Source organism: Haematobia irritans, chromosome 4, assembly GCF_050003625.1.
Source record: "Haematobia irritans isolate KBUSLIRL chromosome 4, ASM5000362v1, whole genome shotgun sequence".
NCBI classification, from domain to species: Eukaryota; Metazoa; Arthropoda; class Insecta; order Diptera; family Muscidae; genus Haematobia; species Haematobia irritans.
Genome location: NC_134400.1, coordinates 88,775,904 through 88,797,864, shown reverse-complemented (window position 1 = coordinate 88,797,864; position 21,961 = coordinate 88,775,904). Strand labels below are relative to the sequence as shown.

The window sequence follows — 21,961 nt, the reverse complement described above, 5'->3', positions numbered from 1 at the left end:
AAGAACAATTCATCTCAAGAAATGGACCGGTAAGTTGGCCACCAAGATCATGCGATTTGACGCCTTTAGACTATTTTTTGTGGGGCTACGTCAAGTCTAAAGTCTACAGAAATAAGCCAGCAACTATTCCAGCTTTGGAAGACAACATTTCCGAAGAAATTCGGGCTATTCCGGCCGAAATGCTCGAAAAAGTTGCCCAAAATTGGACTTTCCGAATGGACCACCTAAGACGCAGCCGCGGTCAACATTTAAATGAAATTATCTTCAAAAAGTAAATGTCATGGACCAATCTAACGTTTCAAATAAAGAACCGATGAGATTTTGCAAATTTTATGCGTTTTTTTTTTTTAAAAGTTATCAAGCTCTTAAAAAATCACCCTTTACTTGTACTTGTTTTGTGTAGCATAGTGTAAGGAGTCCAATCGAACATTTCAAATTGAACATCACAATATTTACTGCTGATGATTTTGCAAAATAAATATAGATTTATTCGGCCTTGAATTATTTTCTTTATTTCCGCTAAATTGAATTTAAATAGAGAACACATTATAATGCATAACAAGAAAATAGCCACAATTTCTATTTTTGAGTTTTTTCACTTGGATTTTGTCTTCTATCATCGCCATTGCCCCTTCATTCATGCTCCGCCCTTTCACTGTCGCCAATCATTTGCACAATTTTCATTTTTCGGGAAATCTTTGAAGACGTTGAGTGTAATGAATATTAGAAAATCGCTTCGCTTATTTCCATGGTAGGGCTAACTTGCCAGTCTCATGGACATTTATTAGACGCTCATTGGGCTTGTAGTATTTTGTGGGTGGTGGAGGTGGCGCCTTGATGGTGAGTATACCATTGGATGACAAATCGGATATTACCTCGTTGGCATTGAATCCCCTAGGTAGTAGATATTTTCTCAGGAAATGTCTCTCCACCATGCTATTGCCATCACTGCGTCTTCCATGTTTCCCTTCGACGATTACGTAGTCATCCGTTGTCTTAACCGAAATCTCATGCGATTTGAAGGGGTGTACATCTATTTCCACCTGGAAGCCCTTGTCATCGATATGCACCCGTTCGCCATTGTAGTAATTATCCCAGCGCATGGGATAGGCCCAATCTAGAAGATGCGATTGTATTGATTGATTGCGTACGCGTCGAGTTACCAATTCATCCATTGGTCTTAGCAAAGAGTGTGAGGGCCACCACAAACGCGGATCATCCCAAAGGTAGGGATACAAATGAAAATCATAAGGTGGATAATAACGAGGCGGACGATCGAATTCACGCGCAAGATCATGAAATGTTGTTGGCACAAGTGACATATTTTTATGATGTTAGCCTCTGGTTGCTTGCAGGTCTCTTTGACGAAGAATAATTCTTTTGGTTTTTTTTTTTGTTTGGTAGGAGCAGCTGTTGTCTGTTACGATTCGATGTGTGTTGACTTAAAGGTTTGGCAAACGAATGAAATGCATTTCCCCCATATTCTTGCAAAAGGCAAGCAATTTCGATTTTCAAGTACTATAAGACAAATTTGGCCATTTTGCCTCTCTTATCCGGTAATGTATAGGTTCCTGGCATCAATTGTAAGACATAAGAATCGAAAATCTTTATTCAAATACTAGCAATAGATATGAACGATATGAACTTGGTATTCTCAGAGAAATGAACTTGAACTTGCCACCATTCCGCCATGTTTTTCTCTCAGTGTATGCCGTGACGCAAACTTTTGTATAATGCAATTGGGAATTTATTTGGTTGTGGGCTATATATAATGTGACTCATTTGTTTTGATTTTATTAACCAAAGGTGCTTTTGTTTACATAGTTAAGGGGGATATGCATCTACCAGTAATAGGGTATCCCGGCATACTTAAAATAATAATTTTTGGATTTTTTTACTGTGTATTGGGTTAACTTACGATATATATTTATCGACATGTGCCGTGATGACACATTTTTGCCACTTTTTTTTTTGTAATTTTACATTTATTTCTTTTTTATACCCTGCGCCACACTGTATTATAAGTTAGTGCATATGTTTGCAACACCCAGAAGGAGACGAGATAGACACATGGTGTCTTTACCAAAAATGCTTAGGGTGGGCTCCTGAGTCAATATGTCCGTCTGTCCGTGAACACATTTTTGCAACCAAGGGATTAGGTAGTAATTTAAGGCCAATCGACTTCGAATTTGGCACAAGTATGTGTTTTGGGTCAAAATAGAACCCTATTGATTTTGGAAGAAATCGGTTCAGATTTAGATATAGCTCCCATATATATCTTTCGCCCGATATGCACTTATACGGCCCTAGAAGCCTGAGTATTACCCCAATTTGGTTGAAATTTTGCACTAGGAGTATAATTGGTAGTATAGTCAAATGTACACAATTTTATTGAAATCGGTTCAGATTTAGATATAGCTCCCATATATATCTTTTGCCCGATATGGACTAATACGGTCCCAGAAGCCAGAGTTTTACTCCAATTTGGATGAAATTTTGCACAGGGAGTAGAATTAGCATTATAGCTATGCGTGCCAAATTTAGTTGAAATCGGTTCAGATTTAGATATAGCTCCCATATGTAGCTTTCGCCCGATTTACACTCATATGACCACAGAGACCAATTTTTTCCTCCGATTTAGTTGAAATTTTGCACAGGGAGTAGAATTAGCATTGTAGTTATGCATGCCAAATTGGGTTGAAATCGGTTCAGATTTAGATATAGCTCCCATATATAGTTTTCGCCCGATTTACACTCATATGACCACAGAGGCCAATTTTTAACTCCGATTTAGTTGAAATTTTGCACAGGGAGTAGAATTAGCATTGTTGCTATGCGTGCCAAATTTGGTTGGAATCGGTTTTGATTTAGATATAGCTCCCATATATATGTTTTTCTGATTTCAACAAAAATGGTCAAAATACCAATATTTTCCTTGTAAAATCGCCACTTCTTAGTCGAAAAGGTGTAAAAATGACTCTAATTTTCCTAAACTTCTAATACATATATATTGAGTGATAAATCATAAATAAATTTTTGCGAAGTTTCCTTAAAATTGCTTCAGATTTAAATATTTCCCATATTTTTTTTACTAACATTGTGTTCCATCCTAGTGCATTAGCAGACTTAAATTTTGAGTCTATAAATTTTGTAGAAGTCTATCAAATTCTGTCCAGATCGAGTGATACGTAAATGTATGTATTTGGGACAAACCTTTATATATAGCCCCCAACACATTTGACGGATGTGATATGGTATCGAAAATTTAGATCTACAGAGTGGTGCAGGGTATAATATAGTCGGCCCCGCCCGACTTTAGACTTTCCTTACTTGTTTTATACTGTAATAGGCAGGACCGTCTTTAGCCTTTTAGAGGCCCTGGGCATATTAGTATAATGGGGCCCCTATGACTTTGACAGAACACTATTTTGTTATAATAAACAAGAACAAATAGATAAACAAGGTTTTTATTGATACTCGCATTAAGCGAATAGATAAATGTAATAAAGGGTGATTTGTTAAGAGCTTGATAACTTTTTTTTAAAAAAAAAAACGCATAAAATTTGCAACATCTCATCGGTTCTTTATTTGAAACGTTAGATTGGTCCATGACATTTACTTTTTGAAGATAATTTCATTTAAATGTTGACCGCGGCTGCGTCTTAGGTGGTCCATTCGGAAAGTCCAATTTTGGGCAACTTTTTCGAGCATTTCGGCCGGAATAGCCTGAATTTCTTCGGAAATGTTGTCTTCCAAAGCTGGAATAGTTGCTGGCTTATTTCTGTAGACTTTAGACTTGACGTAGCCCCACAAAAAAATAGTCTAAAGGCGTCAAATCGCATGATCTTGGTGGCCAACTTACCGGTCCATTTCTTGAGATGAATTGTTCTCCGAAGTTTTCCCTCAAAATGGCCATAGAATCGCGAGCTGTGTGGCATGTAGCGCCATATTGTTGAAACCACATGTCAACCAAGTTCAGTTCTTCCATTTTTGGCAACAAAAAGTTTGTTAGCATCGAACGATAGCGATCGCCATTCACCGTAACGTTGCGTCCAACAGCATCTTTGAAAAAATACGGTCCAATGATTCCACCAGCGTACAAACCACACCAAACAGTGCATTTTTCGGGATGCATGGGCAGTTCTTGAACGGCTTCTGGTTGCTCTTCACTCCAAATGCGGCAATTTTGCTTATTTACGTAGCCATTCAACCAGAAATGAGCCTCATCGCTGAACAAAATTTGTCGATAAAAAAGCGGATTTTCTGCCAACTTTTCTAGGGCCCATTCACTGAAAATTCGACGTTGTGGCAGATCGTAAGTCTATTCATGATGAAATGTCAAAGCATACTGAGCATCTTTCTCTTTGACACCATGTCTGAAATCCCACGTGATCTGTCAAATACTAATGCATGAAAATCCTAACCTCAAAAGAATCACCCTTTATTTGCAACACAAACGTAGCTCCCTTAGCATTCACAGGTTAGTAATTTAAAATCTATGTAAGAATTCAATTATATTAGAATTCAAGAAATTTCAGTTTATTAATTCTTTTGTAAAAAATACTAAAAATTAGATGCAAAGGTAGAATTAAAAATTTTTTAAAATAATCGATCAATGGTACTTTAAACCGGCAACTGTAGCGATAAAACAAAATCGATTAGAATACGCGACAGAGCAGAGCAACTTTAAACGACTACTTTTTTTATAACTTTTTACGACTCAATTATCTTTTCTCATGGACATGAGAGTTTGGCGTTAGAGAGACTGGCATCAGGGTTGTCGCCTAATTTATGTCGTCGAAGAGGAACCCTTCTAGATTTGAGACAGGTAAAATCGTTAATCATTTCAAATTCTATGCTTTTTGGCACATCGCAAGAATAATTGAAGTAATTCTTACCATCAATTAACATATGAGGACCATTTATTTCGATACTTTTCTGTCATAAATTTAAAGCAAATTGAATATTTCAACATTTTTGGTATAAAATAATTTTATTTTGAATTGTCAATTAAACATTGGCGTAGCTAGCAATATTCTCGTAAGGGGTAAAAGCTACAATGTGTGCTCATTGGTAGGGTACCTCAAAAAGAAAAACAATTACGTCGTTTAGATGGGAAGAAACCAGAATATTTAATTCAATGAAAAAATCCTGCATGGTATTTGGTAGGGTAAGATGACAAACTCATAAAACTCCTTTAGCTACGCCTTTGTCATTAAGCAAATACAATCAAAGTTCTTCTCAAATGGAAAAATTGTGATCACCTGATAGCTTGAAACTACCTTCCTAAATATGCCTTGATTCCACCCACAATCATTCAATATCAAGTTGTTATAATTTCGTTGCTATAATGCTATATGTCGACTCATCTCGACTTAAATTTAGCTGCTAATTAATCAAAATTATTGATTAATTTTAGAAAAATGTATTATTAACTGTCAATTTTTTGCCCAAATGTACAATTGATTGTAATGGTGATTTCGATTGGTAAAAAATATGTTGCATATTTTACACCTTACCCCCATAAATCCAAAATTTTTGTTCGATTGGAAAATTCAGTGCAGCCTAACCAAAATGTGCACGTTCGATTGACGAGTTGTTACCCATCGCAAGAGCAAAGGTGCAATCCATTTTACACCGTAGCTAATCTACGGTGCAAATGGTTACACTTTCAATCAGATGTTGAAGACGCTTTTATTCTTCGACCTAAATAATAGCATTGTTGCAAATACAAAAGAAAGTGCGTGACGCGTGTATTGCGGTTGCTTTTCAATTTCTTCCACACAATTGATTAATTTACGGGATTCCAATAATAGTTGTTAATAATAATCGAAATATTTCCGCCAAATTTCTTTTGTTTTGATTTAATATCAGTGTTGCACCTTTTTTGTTCGTTTTCACACGTAAATGGTGTTGACATTGCAAGGGGTTTCGGCAACACTTTGGTAACACCATAAAATGTTGTACCATTTGTATGCAACACTTTTTTTCCCAAACGAAAACACCATAAGATTGGTTGTACAACTAATCTCGTTAAAATTCGGAAAACTTCAAATTGATTTTATAATGGATAATTGTGCCCCGCCGAGTAGACAATTTTGTAACGGCTTAGTCGTCAAGCCGCCGCTGCCGGAGGCAAAAAATCATTGTCAGCCGCCGCCGACAAAAATGTGCCGGCTTCATCCTCTACTCAGAAAATATGAATTAAATGTTCAATTGATTGCACGACTAATCTCAGCATCACCTCCTGAGTCGATCTAGCGCTTGGTGTCCATCTGTCCGTCCGTCCGTCCATGTATTTGTTGTTCGCAGGATTCCGGTCGCAATTCTTAACCGATTTTGATAAAGTTTGGTATGTGGCGTTTTTTGTAGTACGAGGACGAACGCTATTGAATTTGGAAAAAATCGGAACAACTTTAGATATAGCTCCCATATATATACATCGCCCGATTTCGATAAATGGGGTCAGATTGCGTTCATTTACTAAGTAATCCAATAGACCACCCCTTAAGTGTAATTGCATCGAAATCGGATCAGAATTATATATAGCTCCCATATATATGTATCGCCCGATTTTCCCAAGTTTGGCCATAAGTCCCTTATTTATCAACGGATCTGACTCAAAGTAGGCCAAATCTAATTTTCTATAGTACTTACTATATGTGCAAAAATCATCGAAATCGGTTCAGATTTAGCTATAGCACCCATATATATGTATCGTCCGATTTAACGAAAATTTGGCCATAAAACCCTTATTTATCAATCGATCTTACTCAAATTTGGCATACTATAATATTCTATAGTACTGACTATATGTGCAATGTATCATCCAAATCGGTTCAGATTTAGATATAGCTCACATATAAAGGGTGATTCTTTTGAGGTTAGGATTTTCATGCATTAGTATTTGACAGATCACGTGGGATTTCAGACATGGTGTCAAAGAGAAAGATGCTCAGTATGCTTTGACATTTCATCATGAATAGACTTACTAACGAGCAACGCTTGCAAATCATTGAATTTTATTACCAAAATCAGTGTTCGGTTCGAAATGTGTTTCGCGCTTTACGTCCGATTTATGGTCTACATAATCGACCAAGTGAGCAAACAATTAATGCGATTGTGACCAAGTTTCGCACTCAGTTTACTTTATTGGACATTAAACCAACCACACGAATGCGTACAGTGCGTACAGAAGAGAATATTGCGTCTGTTTCTGAGAGTGTTGCTGAAGACCGTGAAATGTCGATGAATGAAATGTCGCAGCAATTGGGTTTGTGTTATTCGACCACATGGAAGATTTTACGCAAAGATCTTGGTGTAAAACCGTATAAAATACAGCTCGTGCAAGAACTGAAGCCGAACGATCTGCCACAACGTCGAATTTTCAGTGAATGGGCCCTAGAAAGTTGGCAGAAAATCCGCTTTTTTATCGACAAATTTTGTTCAGCGATGAGGCTCATTTCTGGTTGAATGGCTACGTAAATAAGCAAAATTGCCGCATTTGGAGTGAAGAGCAACCAGAAGCCGTTCAAGAACTGCCCATGCATCCCGAAAAATGCACTGTTTGGTGTGGTTTGTACGCTGGTGGAATCATTGGACCGTATTTTTTCAAAGATGCTGTTGGACGCAACGTTACGGTGAATGGCGATCGCTATCGTTCGATGCTAACAAAGTTTTTGTTGCCAAAAATGGAAGAACTGAACTTGGTTGACATGAGGTTTCAACAAGATGGCGCTACATGCCACACAGCTCGCGATTCTATGGCCATTTTGAGGGAAAACTTCGGAGAACAATTCATCTCAAGAAATGGACCGGTAAGTTGGCCACCAAGATCATGCGATTTGACGCCTTTAGACTATTTTTTGTGGGGCTACGTCAAGTCTAAAGTCTACAGAAATAAGCCAGCAACTATTCCAGCTTTGGAAGACAACATTTCCGAAGAAATTCGGGCTATTCCGGCCGAAATGCTCGAAAAAGTTGCCCAAAATTGGACTTTCCGAATGGACCACCTAAGACGCAGCCGCGGTCAACATTTAAATGAAATTATCTTCAAAAAGTAAATGTCATGGACCAATCTAACGTTTCAAATAAAGAAACGATGAGATTTTGCAAATTTTATGCGTTTTTTTTTAAAAAAAAGTTATCAAGCTCTTAACAAATCACCCTTTATATGAAGCGCCCAATTTTCAAAAATTTGCCCCTTATTTCCTTATTTTTTACCGCAGTGGCCTCATTTATAAACTGATTTTACTCAAATATAGCACAAGGTATTCTCCTGTAATATCAACAAAATCTGCAAAATATAATCTAAATTGGTTCAGATTTAGATATAGCTCCCATATATATGAATCGCCCGTTTTTGAAAAAATTACCCCTTACAAATTTATTTCAGACCATAATAGCCTTATTTAGTACCCGATCTTACTCTAATTTAGCACAAGGTAACCTTCTGTGGTATCAACCAAATCTGGGAAATATCATCGAAATCGGTTCAGATTTAGATATAGCTCCCATATATATGCATCGATCGATTTTCCCAAATTTGGCCATAATACTCTTATTAATAAACAAATGTTGCTCAAATTTCAAATGTACATGTATGTAGCTCTTACATAAATCTATTATCCTATTTTCAGAAATTTGGCTTTATACCCACACTAATTGAGCGATTTCATCTTTTTTTTAATAATGGACTCAATATTAGTGGCATACACTCATAGAAAAAATCATGCACGGCGTGCTCATCAACACACATGTGGTGTCAAACTGTGAACAGGTGGTGTCAATCTGACAACGATAAAATGACACCATGCGCTGTCAAAACAACAACCAGCGTTCATGATCTGAAAACGTTATGGTTACGACTTTATAAACAAAATTAAAAAAAAAAAAAACAAAATTCCGCTAGCGTGACTCGAACCTGTTTTCTGCACCATATGCGTAAACAGTCGCCTTAGCACATTGCACCACCGAGGGAGTTGCCATAATAACGTCCAACGATTATTTTAAGACTTTTCATGGCCAAAGAAAAACGAATGCCGTTCATGAAATCGTGAACGCCCGTGGACGAAATTGTGAACATTCCGTTTTGATTTTTTGTGAACGTTTCCGTTTCATTTTGTCACCGTCCGTTCACGACTATTGAACGTAATTTTTTCTATTAGTGTACTAGCGCTGTAGGTTCATAGTCAACTATAGCTCCTAATAACAGACATTTCTGTTCAGATTGTGATAAAACTCCCATGTACCTCTTAATGTTCTTAAATGTAGAAATGCGGTTTTCCCCAAACCTAAAGGGTGATTCTTTTGAGGTTAGGATTTTCATGCATTAGTATTTGACAGATCACGTGGGATTTCAGACATGGTGTCAAAGAGAAAGATGCTCAGTATGCTTTGACATTTCATCATGAATAGACTTACTAACGAGCAACGCTTGCAAATCATTGAATTTTATTACCAAAATCAGTGTTCGGTTCGAAATGTGTTTATCGACAAATTTTGTTCAGCGATGAGGCTCATTTCTGGTTGAATGGCTACGTAAATAAGCAAAATTGTCGCATTTGGAGTGAAGAGCAACCAGAAGCCGTTCAAGAACTGCCCATGCATCCCGAAAAATGCACTGTTTGGTGTGGTTTGTACGCTGGTGGAATCATTGGACCGTATTTTTTCAAAGATGCTGTTGGACGCAACGTTACGGTGAATGGCGATCGCTATCGTTCGATGCTAACAAACTTTTTGTTGCCAAAAATGGAAGAACTGAACTTGGTTGACATGTGGTTTCAACAAGATGGCGCTACATGCCACACAGCTTGCGATTCTATGGCCATTTTGAGGGAAAACTTCGGAGAACAATTCATCTCAAGAAATGGACCGGTAAGTTGGCCACCAAGATCATGCGATTTGACGTCTTTAGACTATTTTTTGTGGGGCTACGTCAAGTCTAAAGTCTACAGAAATAAGCCAGCAACTATTCCAGCTTTGGAAGACAACATTTCCGAAGAAATTCGGGCTATTCCGGCCGAAATGCTCGAAAAAGTTGCCCAAAATTGGACTTTCCGAATGGACCACCTAGGACGCAGCCGCGGTCAACATTTAAATGAAATTATCTTCAAAAAGTAAATGTCATGGACCAATCTAACGTTTCAAATAAAGAACCGATGAGATTTTGCAAATTTTATGCGTTTTTTTTTTTTTTTTAAAGTTATCAAGCTCTTAACAAATCACCCTTTATATCATTGATACCCAACAAACAAAATGTTGATTTTGTCCGTCCGATTTTCATAAATATGACCAAAACATATTACCCACATTTGCCAAAAGATAATCCTTTATGATACACCCAAATAAAAAATAATTTGCTCCCGAACGAAATTTTAGGTGAACACAATTTTCCATACATATTTTCTTAAATTCAAATTTATAATAAGAGTTGATTCGATCGTCTCTAGTTGTTTTTGCTTTTTTTTCCGTAAAGCCCTCTTTCGGTTTATCTGTTGCGAATGCAAAATAAAATCGAAATAGAATCGGTAGGCTCTACATTAGTCACAAAATAAATATATGTCAATGGATTTAAACAATAATACGCCCACACTAAGGAAAACAAGTAAAGTCTAAAGTCGGGCGGGGCCGACTATATTATACCCTTCACCCCTATGTAGGCCAAAATTTGTGTTACCATCTCAACTACTTCACAATTGCTGGAAGCTATATAAAGGAGACAATTTTTTTACTTCTACAAAATCTCTAGAATTAAAATTTGAATCGGCCAACGCTATCCAGTTAATTGGAGGAAACTTCCATTAAAAATGGGTCTAAAATGTGTAACAGTCTACCATATTTCCCCAACTCTGGTGTACGTATATATATGGGAGCTATATATAATCTGAACCGATTTTGACTAAATTTGACATATATAGTTAGAATAAAAATTCTGCTATCTATTCGAAATTTCACGTAAATGGGAGTATAACTTTGGCCCCCTGGTCATATGAGTGCAAATCGGACGGAAGATATATATGGGAACCATATCTAAATCTGAACCGATTTCAATCAAATGTGGCACAATTACCGATACTACTAAACGTACTCCTTGTGCGAAATTTGAAGCAAATCACGGCAAAACCCTGGATTTTGAGGCCATACAAGTTCAAATCGGACGAAATATATATATATGGGAGCTATATCCAAATCTGAATCGATTTTGACCATATTTGGCACATACAATAGTATCGTTAAAAGTACCGCTTGTGCAAAATTTGAAGTAAGTCAGGGCAAAACTCTGGCTTTTGAGACCACGTAAGTCCAAATCGGGCGAAAGATATATATGTGAGCTACATCTAAATCTGAACCGATTTTAACAAAATTTGACACACTTAACGATACTATTAAACGTACCCCTTGCACAAAATTTGAAGCAAATCACGGCAAAACTCTGGCTTTTGTGGCCATATAAGTTCAAATCGGACGAAAGATATATATGGGAGCTATATCTAAATTTGAACCGATTTCGATAAAATTCACCAAGCATTGGTAGAATGTCAATACTAACCTCTGTGCAAAATTTCACGAAGATCGGTAGTAAACTTTGGCCTCTGTGGTCATATGAGTCTAAATCGGACGAAAGATATATATGGGAGCTATATCTAAATCTGAACCGATTAGGCTGATATTTTGCAAGCTTCTCGAGATTCATAAAATATTTGGATGTACGGTATTTCAAGAAAATCGGTTAATAAACACGCTAACTATGACCAAATCGGAGATAAATATATATGGCAGCTATATCTAAATCTGAACCGATTTTTTCCAAAACCAATAGCGATTGTCTCTGTCCCAAGAAACGGCCCTATGCCAAATTTGAGGACGATCGGACTTAAATTGCGAGCTTTACTTTGTGCACAAAATTACATATACAGACAGACAGACGGGCATCGCTAAATCGACTCAGAATTTAATTCTAAGACGATCGGTATACTAAATGGGTCTCAGATTTTCCTTCTTGGCGTTACATACAAATGCACAAACTTATTATACCCTGTACCACAGTAGTGGTGAAGGGTATAAAAACAGCGTCGGCAAAAAATTAGTGCAAAAGTGTTTTTGGATCCAGAAGCGATGAATTTAACTTGTCACCATTTCAACAGCCATTGCACTAGTGTGATCCGAATTCATTGTTTTGGATGTGAACTAAAAATTATTGTGATATTTAGCCAAATAATTTTTTTTTAATTATTTATGATTTTTAATGCATTCTAACACTTTTCTGAATCGTTGACCTCAAATATTTTCAAAAATTCGAAAGTTAAAATTACCCATTAAAAATGTGAAAAAAGCGAGTTATAAGAAATTTAATTAAAACAACTTTCTGTGTAGTGCTTTTGTAGTTTCCAATTTTTTTTTGCTGGGTAGTTTGTAATTTTGAATAACATTTTCAATTATTGCCTATTCAATATATCAAGCAAATTGAATAAAAATTACGACTCCTAGGAGTTACTTTCAAAAACTCGGTATATTGTAAACATACAACCAAAGAAATTTTTAGTAGAAAAATCCAAAGCAGTCACCGTTTGCGGAAACAGCAAACATTGTCTGCTATTTTTTAAGCTCGAATACACTAAAACATGTTTTATTTTGGCTGAAAAAAAATGTCAACTTAGGGGCTATCGTAACAAAATTAAAACAATATTTTATGAATATCCATAGTATTTACCCAAAAATCGGAATATTTATCAAATTGAGGCATAACGTCAATCAAAATATTTACTGATCGCATTTAGTACCTTGTAAGTATATTAAAGTGCAAAAATATACCAAAAACTACTTTTGGTTCTTAAATATGTTTTGGGGAAACTTTATAACCTAAAAATTTTATAATTTGGTGTTCGTTAGATCCTGAAGTGCAAAAATATAACAGCAGACATCGACTGCTGTTTTTAGCAGACATTTTTCTATGAGCGTATGCACCGTACCTCTTCATGCTCCCTCTATTTTACTAAAGCCAATTTAACTTTAGTTTAATTGATGGAATTATTATTATTTACTCTAATAATTTTTTGGGTACGTTAGTTAAATGAACTAAAAAACGGGGGAAAAATTATATACAAATAAAGCATAAATATTTACTAAATTCGTACTTCTTGCAAAATAGTACATTATTTCTTTAATTTTGTAAATTTTACTACAAATGCTCAAATCTTGAACTTCATATGGCACTAAAGACATTCTTGTAATTTTGAACTCCAATTTTTTTCCTTCGAACCACAAAATTTTCTTGAAAAATATTTACTTATTTTTGAGATATCGGCGTGATGTCAGCGATTGCAATACTGTTTAGTTAAAATTTTCTAAAAATAATCAAAATTTTCTAAAATTAACCAAAAAATTTCTGTTTTTTCAGTGTAGGCATACGGCTTTCCACCACCTTACCTGATTTTTAATAAGAACCCTTTTTGCAGAATGGTGATACTTCCTTTAATATCATCCCATCATCCCTCCCATTGTTTGGAAATAAAACAAAAGGCAAGACGATTTTTTTTATTTATTCTCACATACAGTAATTGATGTGTTAAGATTTTGTTTATTTGTGTCTGGGAACTTCTCGATGGCTTTGCTATCATCGTTATTCATTTTCATTTGTTTTTGTTTCATTTTTTTTTTTCTTCAAATACAGTAATTTCATCGAAATCGGAAATGCTTGATTCCGAGATGGCTTAGTTATATATGTGTGTGTTTTTTTTTAATCATTTTAGCCATAGTATAGTTTGTGTTTGTTTTTCATTATTTTTTTTTTATTTTTTTAATTAAATTTTATTTTAATTTTTAATTGTTTATGTAAATACGTACTTAAAAGTAAATATTCATTTCAAATAAAAGCTGGAGTCTTTAGTTATTCCAAAAGTGTCCCAGCTATTCCGTTCTCTTTTTAAGTTCATTCATTTCCATCGTTTTTGTTTATCGGTATTGGCTCTCTCTCTCTCTCTGCTGGGATTGGAGGTGAAGAATTGTAGTTGTATGCTTAAATATAACCTCCTGTATTTTTTAAAAAATGTATATATTTAATAATAACTTAAATAATTATTCATAATTGATTTCTATCAAAAAAATAATAATAATAATAAAAATATATGTAATAATGTTGTAAGTATAGGAAAATTAGGAAAACTGGCCCTGGTGAAGAGTATTGCTATTGCGTCTGAGTCAAGAAGCTTTTTAGGTTGCCTTGTTTCTCTGCTTCTCTTTCCGGTAGTGATTTGGCAATGCTACAGTTATGTATCCTAATTAATGTGTTGGGGTGTGTGTGGTTATGTATGCTCATGTACTCTAGTCTTTTTTATTGTTTTCATTTCTTTTGTCTCGCTCTCTGTCTTTGCTGCTATTTATAATGCAGTTACTTATTGTTGATGGTGAATTGTTGGCAATTTAAGTACTCCACGTAACAATGGTAGTAGTAGCAGTAATAGTATGTGTATCTCTTGGCTGGATACAGGGTTTTGTTTTGTTTGCGTATGAAGTGTGTGTATTTTGTTGAGTTTATGCAAGTCAAGTTTTTTCATTCATTATGAGTAGAGTAGGGGAGTAAATAGCTGTATACATTATACTCTTTTCACTCCTTGTATTCTGTGTTCGTAATATAAAACAAATATATCTCATTCATTCTCATCAGCCGGCTTGTCATTTCCAATGAGTTCTCTCGGTTATCGTCCCAATGCATCCCCTGTTGGGGGGAGTATATGAATACATACGATTTAATTGGCAACTTCTTCTTTGGCCACCAGAGCAGCTGAATTACCATTGCCCAAATGATTTTTGGCGAAAAGAGTGCACTCAACCTTCTCGACGCCAGCAGAAGGCGATTCCGTGTTTTTAATACTATCGATGGTTTCGGAGAGGAGAGCATTTTCTTCAGCAGCTGAGATTTCGGCAGAGTCAGCTGTTACGGCAGCCTTGAGTAGAGCGACGTCATCGATGTCAGAGGTCTTTTTAGTGGTAGTGGTGGTTGTTTTTGTCGTTTCAGTTGGCAAGACAGCTGTTTCTGTATCATTGTCGTCGACTTTGTCGTTGGCAGATTCAGCATCATCTGTCGTTTTGTTGTTGCCGGTATTATTGGACTCTGCCACTGGATCAGCTGGATTTTCGCCGGTTGTATTGGCAGCATTAGTTTCTTCTGTAGCGGTGTTATTTGAGGTTTCTGTTGAATTGTTGATTTCGCTATCATTTGTTGGCTTATCCTCACCAAGTTTTTCACCTTCACCATCAACATCATCGCCAGCTAGCATAGCCACGTCTTGACTCTCTGCAATTTTACCAACTTCATCTGTTTCTGCCACATCATCGTGCTCGCCATCCACTTCCATCTTTTCAGTTGAATTTGAGGATTTCTCTTCGGTTACTCTCTCGCTCACCTCCGCTTCAACAGGAACATCATCGGCTTCTGGTGCAGAAGCTGTGTAGTCTTCGATAACCGGTTCAGTTGTCTCTCCACTTGAATTATTAATGCAGTCACCTTCACCCTCTTCGCCATTGGTTTCTGACAATAGTTGGCTGGCTTCTTCTTCCTCCACAGTTTTATCAGTCTCATCGGTTTCCATATTCTCTTTCATTTCCAGATGATTTTCGGCTTTAATGCCTTCGTCGTTGGCATTTGTCTCTACATCAGTAATGTCTTCATGCACTTCCTCCTCCTGTTGCGGAGTCTTGTCATCTAAACTTTCAGCTGTTTTCTTTTCGGCATTTTCATTGCCGACCAACGAGTTAGCAGATGCAGCAGCAGCATCAGCTACAACCTGAACTGTTGAGACTGATGTTTCTGCTGCCGGTATTGTTGGTGCTTGTGTTGTTGGCTTCTGTGGTGGTAATGTGTCTGTGGTCGTCTCTTCTCCTTCCTGTTGTTGTTCCTGGGCTATGTCGAGTTTTTGTCTCTTTTCTGGCAACTGGCACTCATCGCGAGCCGCTGGAGATGATAGTTTTCTTGTTGCCTCTTTCTGGGGTTGGGTTCCATCCTTTGCAGACACCACCACTTGCACCATTTGGGTTGGTCCAGGTGTCGGCTGGATTTCCACAATTCGTTCATTTGACTCGTCATTTTTAGCACTAGGCGGAGGAGGTGGCGGAGCCTTTACTGTTAGGATGCCATCCGAAGACAAAGTCGATAGCACATCCTTTGGATCGTATCCCTTTGGTAGCATGTACTTGCGTACAAAATGTCTCGAAATGACCCCATGACCATCTTCCTTGTCGTCGTGGCGGCCCTCGACCACGATGCAATTATCGATTGTTTTCACAGACAACTCATTCGGAGCGAATTGTTTCACATTCATGCTAACCTGGAAGCCATTTTTATTGACCACCGAATAGGAAGCTGGCTTAGCCGGTGTATTCGTGGTGGTGGTGGTTACATCCTTCTCAGGACTGCTTGGGACACTATTTCCACCTTCCTCCCCACCCGCTTTGCCACAGCAGGCACTTTTGATTCTACTGTAGGGATGATGACGTTTTGATGGCAACCAAAATGATGAAAATGACGATGTCCGGTTACGTCTAGGACTTTGTTGCTGAGGTGACGATTGTTGTTGCGTCTGGTGTTGTTGTGGCTGCTGCTCGGAGGAACCAGTATAGAGACCGAAACCGAAGTCGTTGATATCGATCCCATTGGCCAAGCAACGGCTGAACTCGTGTAGCTCATCGGCCAAATCTAATATGAACGGTATTAGAGACATTTTTTTTCACCCGGCTTTTCGATGTAGAACTGATTTCTATTTAGATTTCAAACTTTTCGCGATTCACCCGTCTGCGGTTCAGAATGAAATGAGCCCGACTTCAAAGAAAAATTAAAGAAATATTATGGTAATTAAAATTACTGCACCCACACACTGACTGTCGAAGTCCTAGGGAAACGCACTGTCACACACTGGCTGGATGGCTGGCCTGGCACTGTCTGCTGTTAGTAGTCGGTGCTGGTCGCTCTGTTTCTCACTATACACAAAATTGTTCCGTGGTGCTATTCTTCCGTCCGGTATGAAACCGTTCCGTTCGGTCTGAATGCAATTACCGAGTGATACGGCGTCGTCGTTCTCGTCACCAAAAACACACAACACGCCCGTTGGATTTCCTTAACTGGTTTATGTCTTTGCAGCCATTATCGCGCAGCTCATAGCTGAATGTCTGCAAAACCAGTTTACATTGCTGAATGGAAATTTATTTGCATGGAATGTCATAGTGTATTCGTTTCTTCTCCGTGTGTGTGCGTGTGTACGTGTTCGTATTTTTCTCCCTTTTTCCATTTCTTATTACACCGGTTGGATACACATTTGTTCTCTTTATTTTCTTCAATTGCTGTCGCGTGTGTTACCCTGCATCAAAACTCAGCTCGCAATCTGCACATTGTACGGAGTCGAGGGTTGGTCAATTCATTCTTCATTATAGAAGGCCTTGTAGAAGTTAAAAAAAAAATTTTTTTCCAAATCGGTTCAGATTTAAACATATGTATATGAGATCATAAACCTTTATATATAGCAGCCAAAAAATTTGAGGGATTTTAGATGGTATCGAAAATGTAGATGTACAAAGTGGTCCAGGGTATATTACAGTCGGCCCCGCACTACTTTAGAAAAGTAAACTGTTTTATAGAAAGAATAAACAAACTCGTACGAAAATTGAACTAAATTGTACTCCACATATTGAGATTTCCAGGAAAAATTAATACCCTGTTGTACTTTTTAACTGCACTTCACGAAATTACACCCTCTCATAGAAGAAAAAATGAACTAAAAGTAAAGAAGAAAATCATTGGCGCCAAATCATGGCCATTTTAACCATACAGTAGTTCATTCTTACTATTTTTGGAAATCGTACGAAAATTTTCATTTGCTTTAGTCCATATTGAACTTACGTGTATGGTCATTGAACTTTATACCCACGTTTACTTCATAAAATGTTTGGGACATACTTAAAAAAAACGAAAGTTTCATTGGGCAGTGGAAAATTTCATTAAAAATAATAAAAATTAACTACAAAGAAATAATTTGTTTGCAATAAAAATAAGTTAAATTTAGCGTTAGTTTAACTACGGATTTTTTCTGTGTACTTGGAAGAAAGACAAGATGGAGCCTTCATCGTTAAGGTTATTCTATTTGTTACTTCTCTACACTGAAAGAATTCTCTATTCGTTAATTTTATGAAGAATTCTTAACTATTCTATTCTTCGTAAATTTTTCATTAAAACAACGAAATTTTCATTCATTTTCGTAAATTTTATGAATATACGAAACGTCTACGAAATATTCTACGATAAATTTTCTTCGTAAAAAGTTCATACTTTTAACGAAACTTTCTTCAAATTTCATGACATTTGTGAAGAAGTTTTTACGAATTTACGAATATTTTACGAAACATTCTGCATTAAAATTTCTTCAAAAAAAGTACGAAACATTTTATTTGAAATAACGAAGAAGTTTCATTGAAGTTGAAAATTTTCCGTTCGCGACATAAAATTGTCTTTAACAATGTGCGTCAGTGTATTCCTTTATTAAATTTTTTAATGCATGTCTATGCTACTTCTCATTTGGGTGACAGCATGCTATGAATAAAAGTGAAGCAACAAAACTAAGTTATTCAAAAACTTAAGATGTAAAATAGTGATGCCATTTTTCGAACTTCTTGTAGTAACAAATGCACTTTGGACTATACATTTTTTTTTCTAAAAGTTCGAATATTTTTCAGAAAAAGTACGAAATTCTTTTATTAAAAATACGTAAAAATTTCATAAAAAGTAGGAAAAATTTCGTAAAAAAAAAGAAATTTTTCGTACTTTTAATGAAAAGTTTCTTTGGTTGTAAAACAGTGACAAATTTTGTACTTTTAACGAATTTTTTCGTTCTTTTTACGAAGAAAATTATTTCGGTGTATGGGAAGCGGTGTGTATGGTCCAAGTCCCTGTTCCGATCAAAACTGATGGAAGGGGGCGGTTATTTTACCACTTGGGCTCATTCCAAAGGACGCGGCTTGAGACAGTATAGTAGAACCACTCCATAGACAGATCCTCATGCATCAGTCTTAGACAATCTCTTAACAACGTGTCTCATCCGAATCGCACCAGAAAAGAAGAACTTTAGGAATATGCTGAACAATAAATTGGTGTAATAATTGTATTTCAGTAAATGTGTAGATCCAAAAAGATTTTAATATAAAGAGAGTATAGAAATTAAGAAATTATACACTCAAAAAAAGTGAACTCTCTATTTCACTAAAGCCAATTTAACTTTATTTTAGTTGATGGAATTATTATGTTTGGAGAAAATTTCCTTTATTCTAATAATTTTTTTGCGTACGTTAGTTCATTATTTCTTTAAATTTTCATTGGGCAGTGGAAAATTTCATTAAAAATAATAAAAATTAACTACAAACAAATAATTTGTTTGCAATAAAAATAAGTTAAATTTAGCGTTAGTTTAACTACGGATTTTTTTCAGTGTACTTGGAAGAAAGACAAGATGGAGTCTTCATCGTTAAGGTTATTCTATTTGTTACTTCTCTACACTGAAAGAATTCTCTTCGTTAATTTTATGAAGAATTTTTCATGAACTATTCTTCGTAAATTTTTCATTATTTCTTTAAATTTGTAAATTTTACTACAAATGCTCACTTCGTATGTCACTAATTTTTCACTCCAATTTTTCCCTTCAAACTACAAAATTTTATTTAACAAGTAAAAAAAAACTAATTACATCTAACATATCTTCTTACATTTGTCGAAAAATATTTACTTTTTTGTGATATCGGCGGTGATGCCAGTGTTTGTAAGACTGTTTAGTTTAAATTCTCTAAAAATTATTGTTGTTTTTGATTTCAGCTTAAAACCATGCATTGACTAAACTACAAGTGTAGCTTAACCAATAGAGGAAAAGAATGTTTGTCAAATTTATTTGGGTAAAGCCCTATAGACTGCAAGATGGTTGGATGGACGTACGTTTCGGAATTACCACATTCCTCATCAGCATCCTCTACTTGCAGCAAAACTGTCAACCAATTATCAGAATAAATTCAAGCAGTTCACTATGCAGTGTATGAAATTATAAAAATTGCGAAAACATTGGTACCAGTCCTGTGATAGGTCTATCAGTGCACTATGGGCGGAAATCGCAAACAGCGGCAAAAAGTCAAATTTTCAAAATTATTGGATGTTCCAATCGAAATTACTACAGAACATCATGGAAAGTACAAATCGAAAGTTAATTTAAAACTTGGCAACCCTGTTCAGGAGAAAAAAACTGCCAATGTTTACAAAAATTTATGCAAGTTGCGTGTAATCAAGGAGAGCAAAAATTTAAAAATTTCACGCTTAAATTTTTTCGAAATAAAAGTGAATAAAGAAAACTTTTTAATGTGGATTATAAGAGGAGGATTAGTAGTTCAAAATATTGTAAACACTTTAAAAAATATTTTTGTTTTTGAACTTGAATTTGTGGATTCAACAGTGCTGTTATATGTGAAAATTTTGTTCCGATATAAACAAAATGTGTTTCGGGCACAATTTTAAAACACAATATATTTAAGTGCAAACATGTAATGTTCCTAAACTAACACTAAATGTTTGGGACATCTATGTTCACATGTTAGAATATATTATGTTTGGGGCATGAATGTTTCATAAAAATTATATGTGTGAATGCAAACATATATAAATTTACAAATTTCGACTAAACATACATATGTTGTGATATTTTATTCAAAGCGACAGAGAGAGAGAGAGTATAGAGAAAGAAATAGAGATGGAAACCGGGAGAGTTGACAAAAGATATCAACATAACACAGCGAAAGAATCAAAAGAGAACAATTTCTGTGAAACCGCTTGTATGTTGTTTCGGAAAACTGTTTTATCATAAGGCCAAAAATTTGATATGCTTAAGTCTAAATATTATTTAATTTGAATAAACAGAATAGACATTCGGAACCAAGAGAATAGACATTTGAAAAACAAACAGCATATGTTTTCGCCTTGATAGCAGCATTTTATGTATGTGTGGACATATGTTTTCCTTATCATTTTGGCATTATGGGCACAATTTTTTCTTGGTTCGTTGAAAGTCAGGGGGTCTTCATAAAAATAACGAACAGTAAAATGAAATAAGGAGGAAATAGTGAAAAATTACACAGTAATTTGTATAAAAACAAAGTTTAGTTCCCCTTTATTAATAAGTAGTCCACGAGGAGTTGACGGACACCTTCAAATATAAAAGCGGGCATTAAGTTCGAGTTTTGCAGCTAAAACAATTTAAAAAGTTTTTTTTTTTTAAATGAATTATTAAAGAACAAGTATATACGGCCGTAAGTTCGACCAGGCCGAAGCTTATGTACCCTCCATCATGGATTGCGTAGAAACTTCTTCTAAACACTGCCATCCAGAATCGAATTACTTAAGTTGCGGTAACGCTTGCCGATGGCAAGGTATCTTAAAACCTCCTAACACCATCTTCTAAATTGTATGTAAGTCCATACGTGGTATATATAATTCAGTTTGAGAAAGTAGACATTTAACAAAATTTTCTATAGAAATAAAATTTTCACAAAATTTTCTATAGAAATAACAATTTTGACAAAATTTTCTATAGAAAGAAAATTTTGACAAAAATTTCTACAGAAATAAAATTTTAATAAAATTTTCTATAGAAATAAACTTTTGACAAAATTTTCTATAGAAATAAAATCTTGGTAGATTATTTTTGGCTCGAGTGGCAACCATGATTATGAACCGAATAAAATTTGAACAAAATTTTCTATAGAAATAAAATTTTGACAAAATTTTCTATAGAAATAAAATTTTGACAATGATGAAAATTTTATTATGAACCGAATAAAATTTTAACAAAATTTTCTCTAGAAATAAAATTTTGACAAAAATTTCTATAGAAATAAAATTTTGGTAGATTATTTTTGGCTCTAGTGGCAACCATGATTATGAACC

At 35.6% G+C, this 21,961-nt stretch overlaps 2 protein-coding genes across 2 annotated transcripts; both read right to left on the bottom strand.

Annotated features, from left to right (window-relative positions):
• Positions 1-485: 485 nt before the first annotated feature.
• Positions 486-1,485, bottom strand: LOC142234461 (heat shock protein 27). Its single transcript, XM_075305592.1, has one exon. It carries the CDS (start codon positions 1,320-1,322, stop codon positions 741-743), a length of 582 nt encoding a protein of 193 aa, XP_075161707.1. The 5' UTR covers positions 1,323-1,485; the 3' UTR covers positions 486-740.
• A 12,040-nt stretch (positions 1,486-13,525) lies between these two features.
• On the bottom strand, positions 13,526-17,075 carry LOC142234462 (uncharacterized). The gene is made up of 2 exons (XM_075305593.1): positions 16,901-17,075; positions 13,526-16,816 (listed from the first exon to the last, which is right to left on the bottom strand). The coding sequence occupies exon 2, from the start codon at positions 16,716-16,718 to the stop codon at positions 14,748-14,750; it is 1,971 nt and encodes a 656-aa protein (XP_075161708.1). The 5' UTR covers positions 16,719-16,816; positions 16,901-17,075; the 3' UTR covers positions 13,526-14,747.
• Between the last annotated feature and the right edge of the window lie 4,886 nt (positions 17,076-21,961).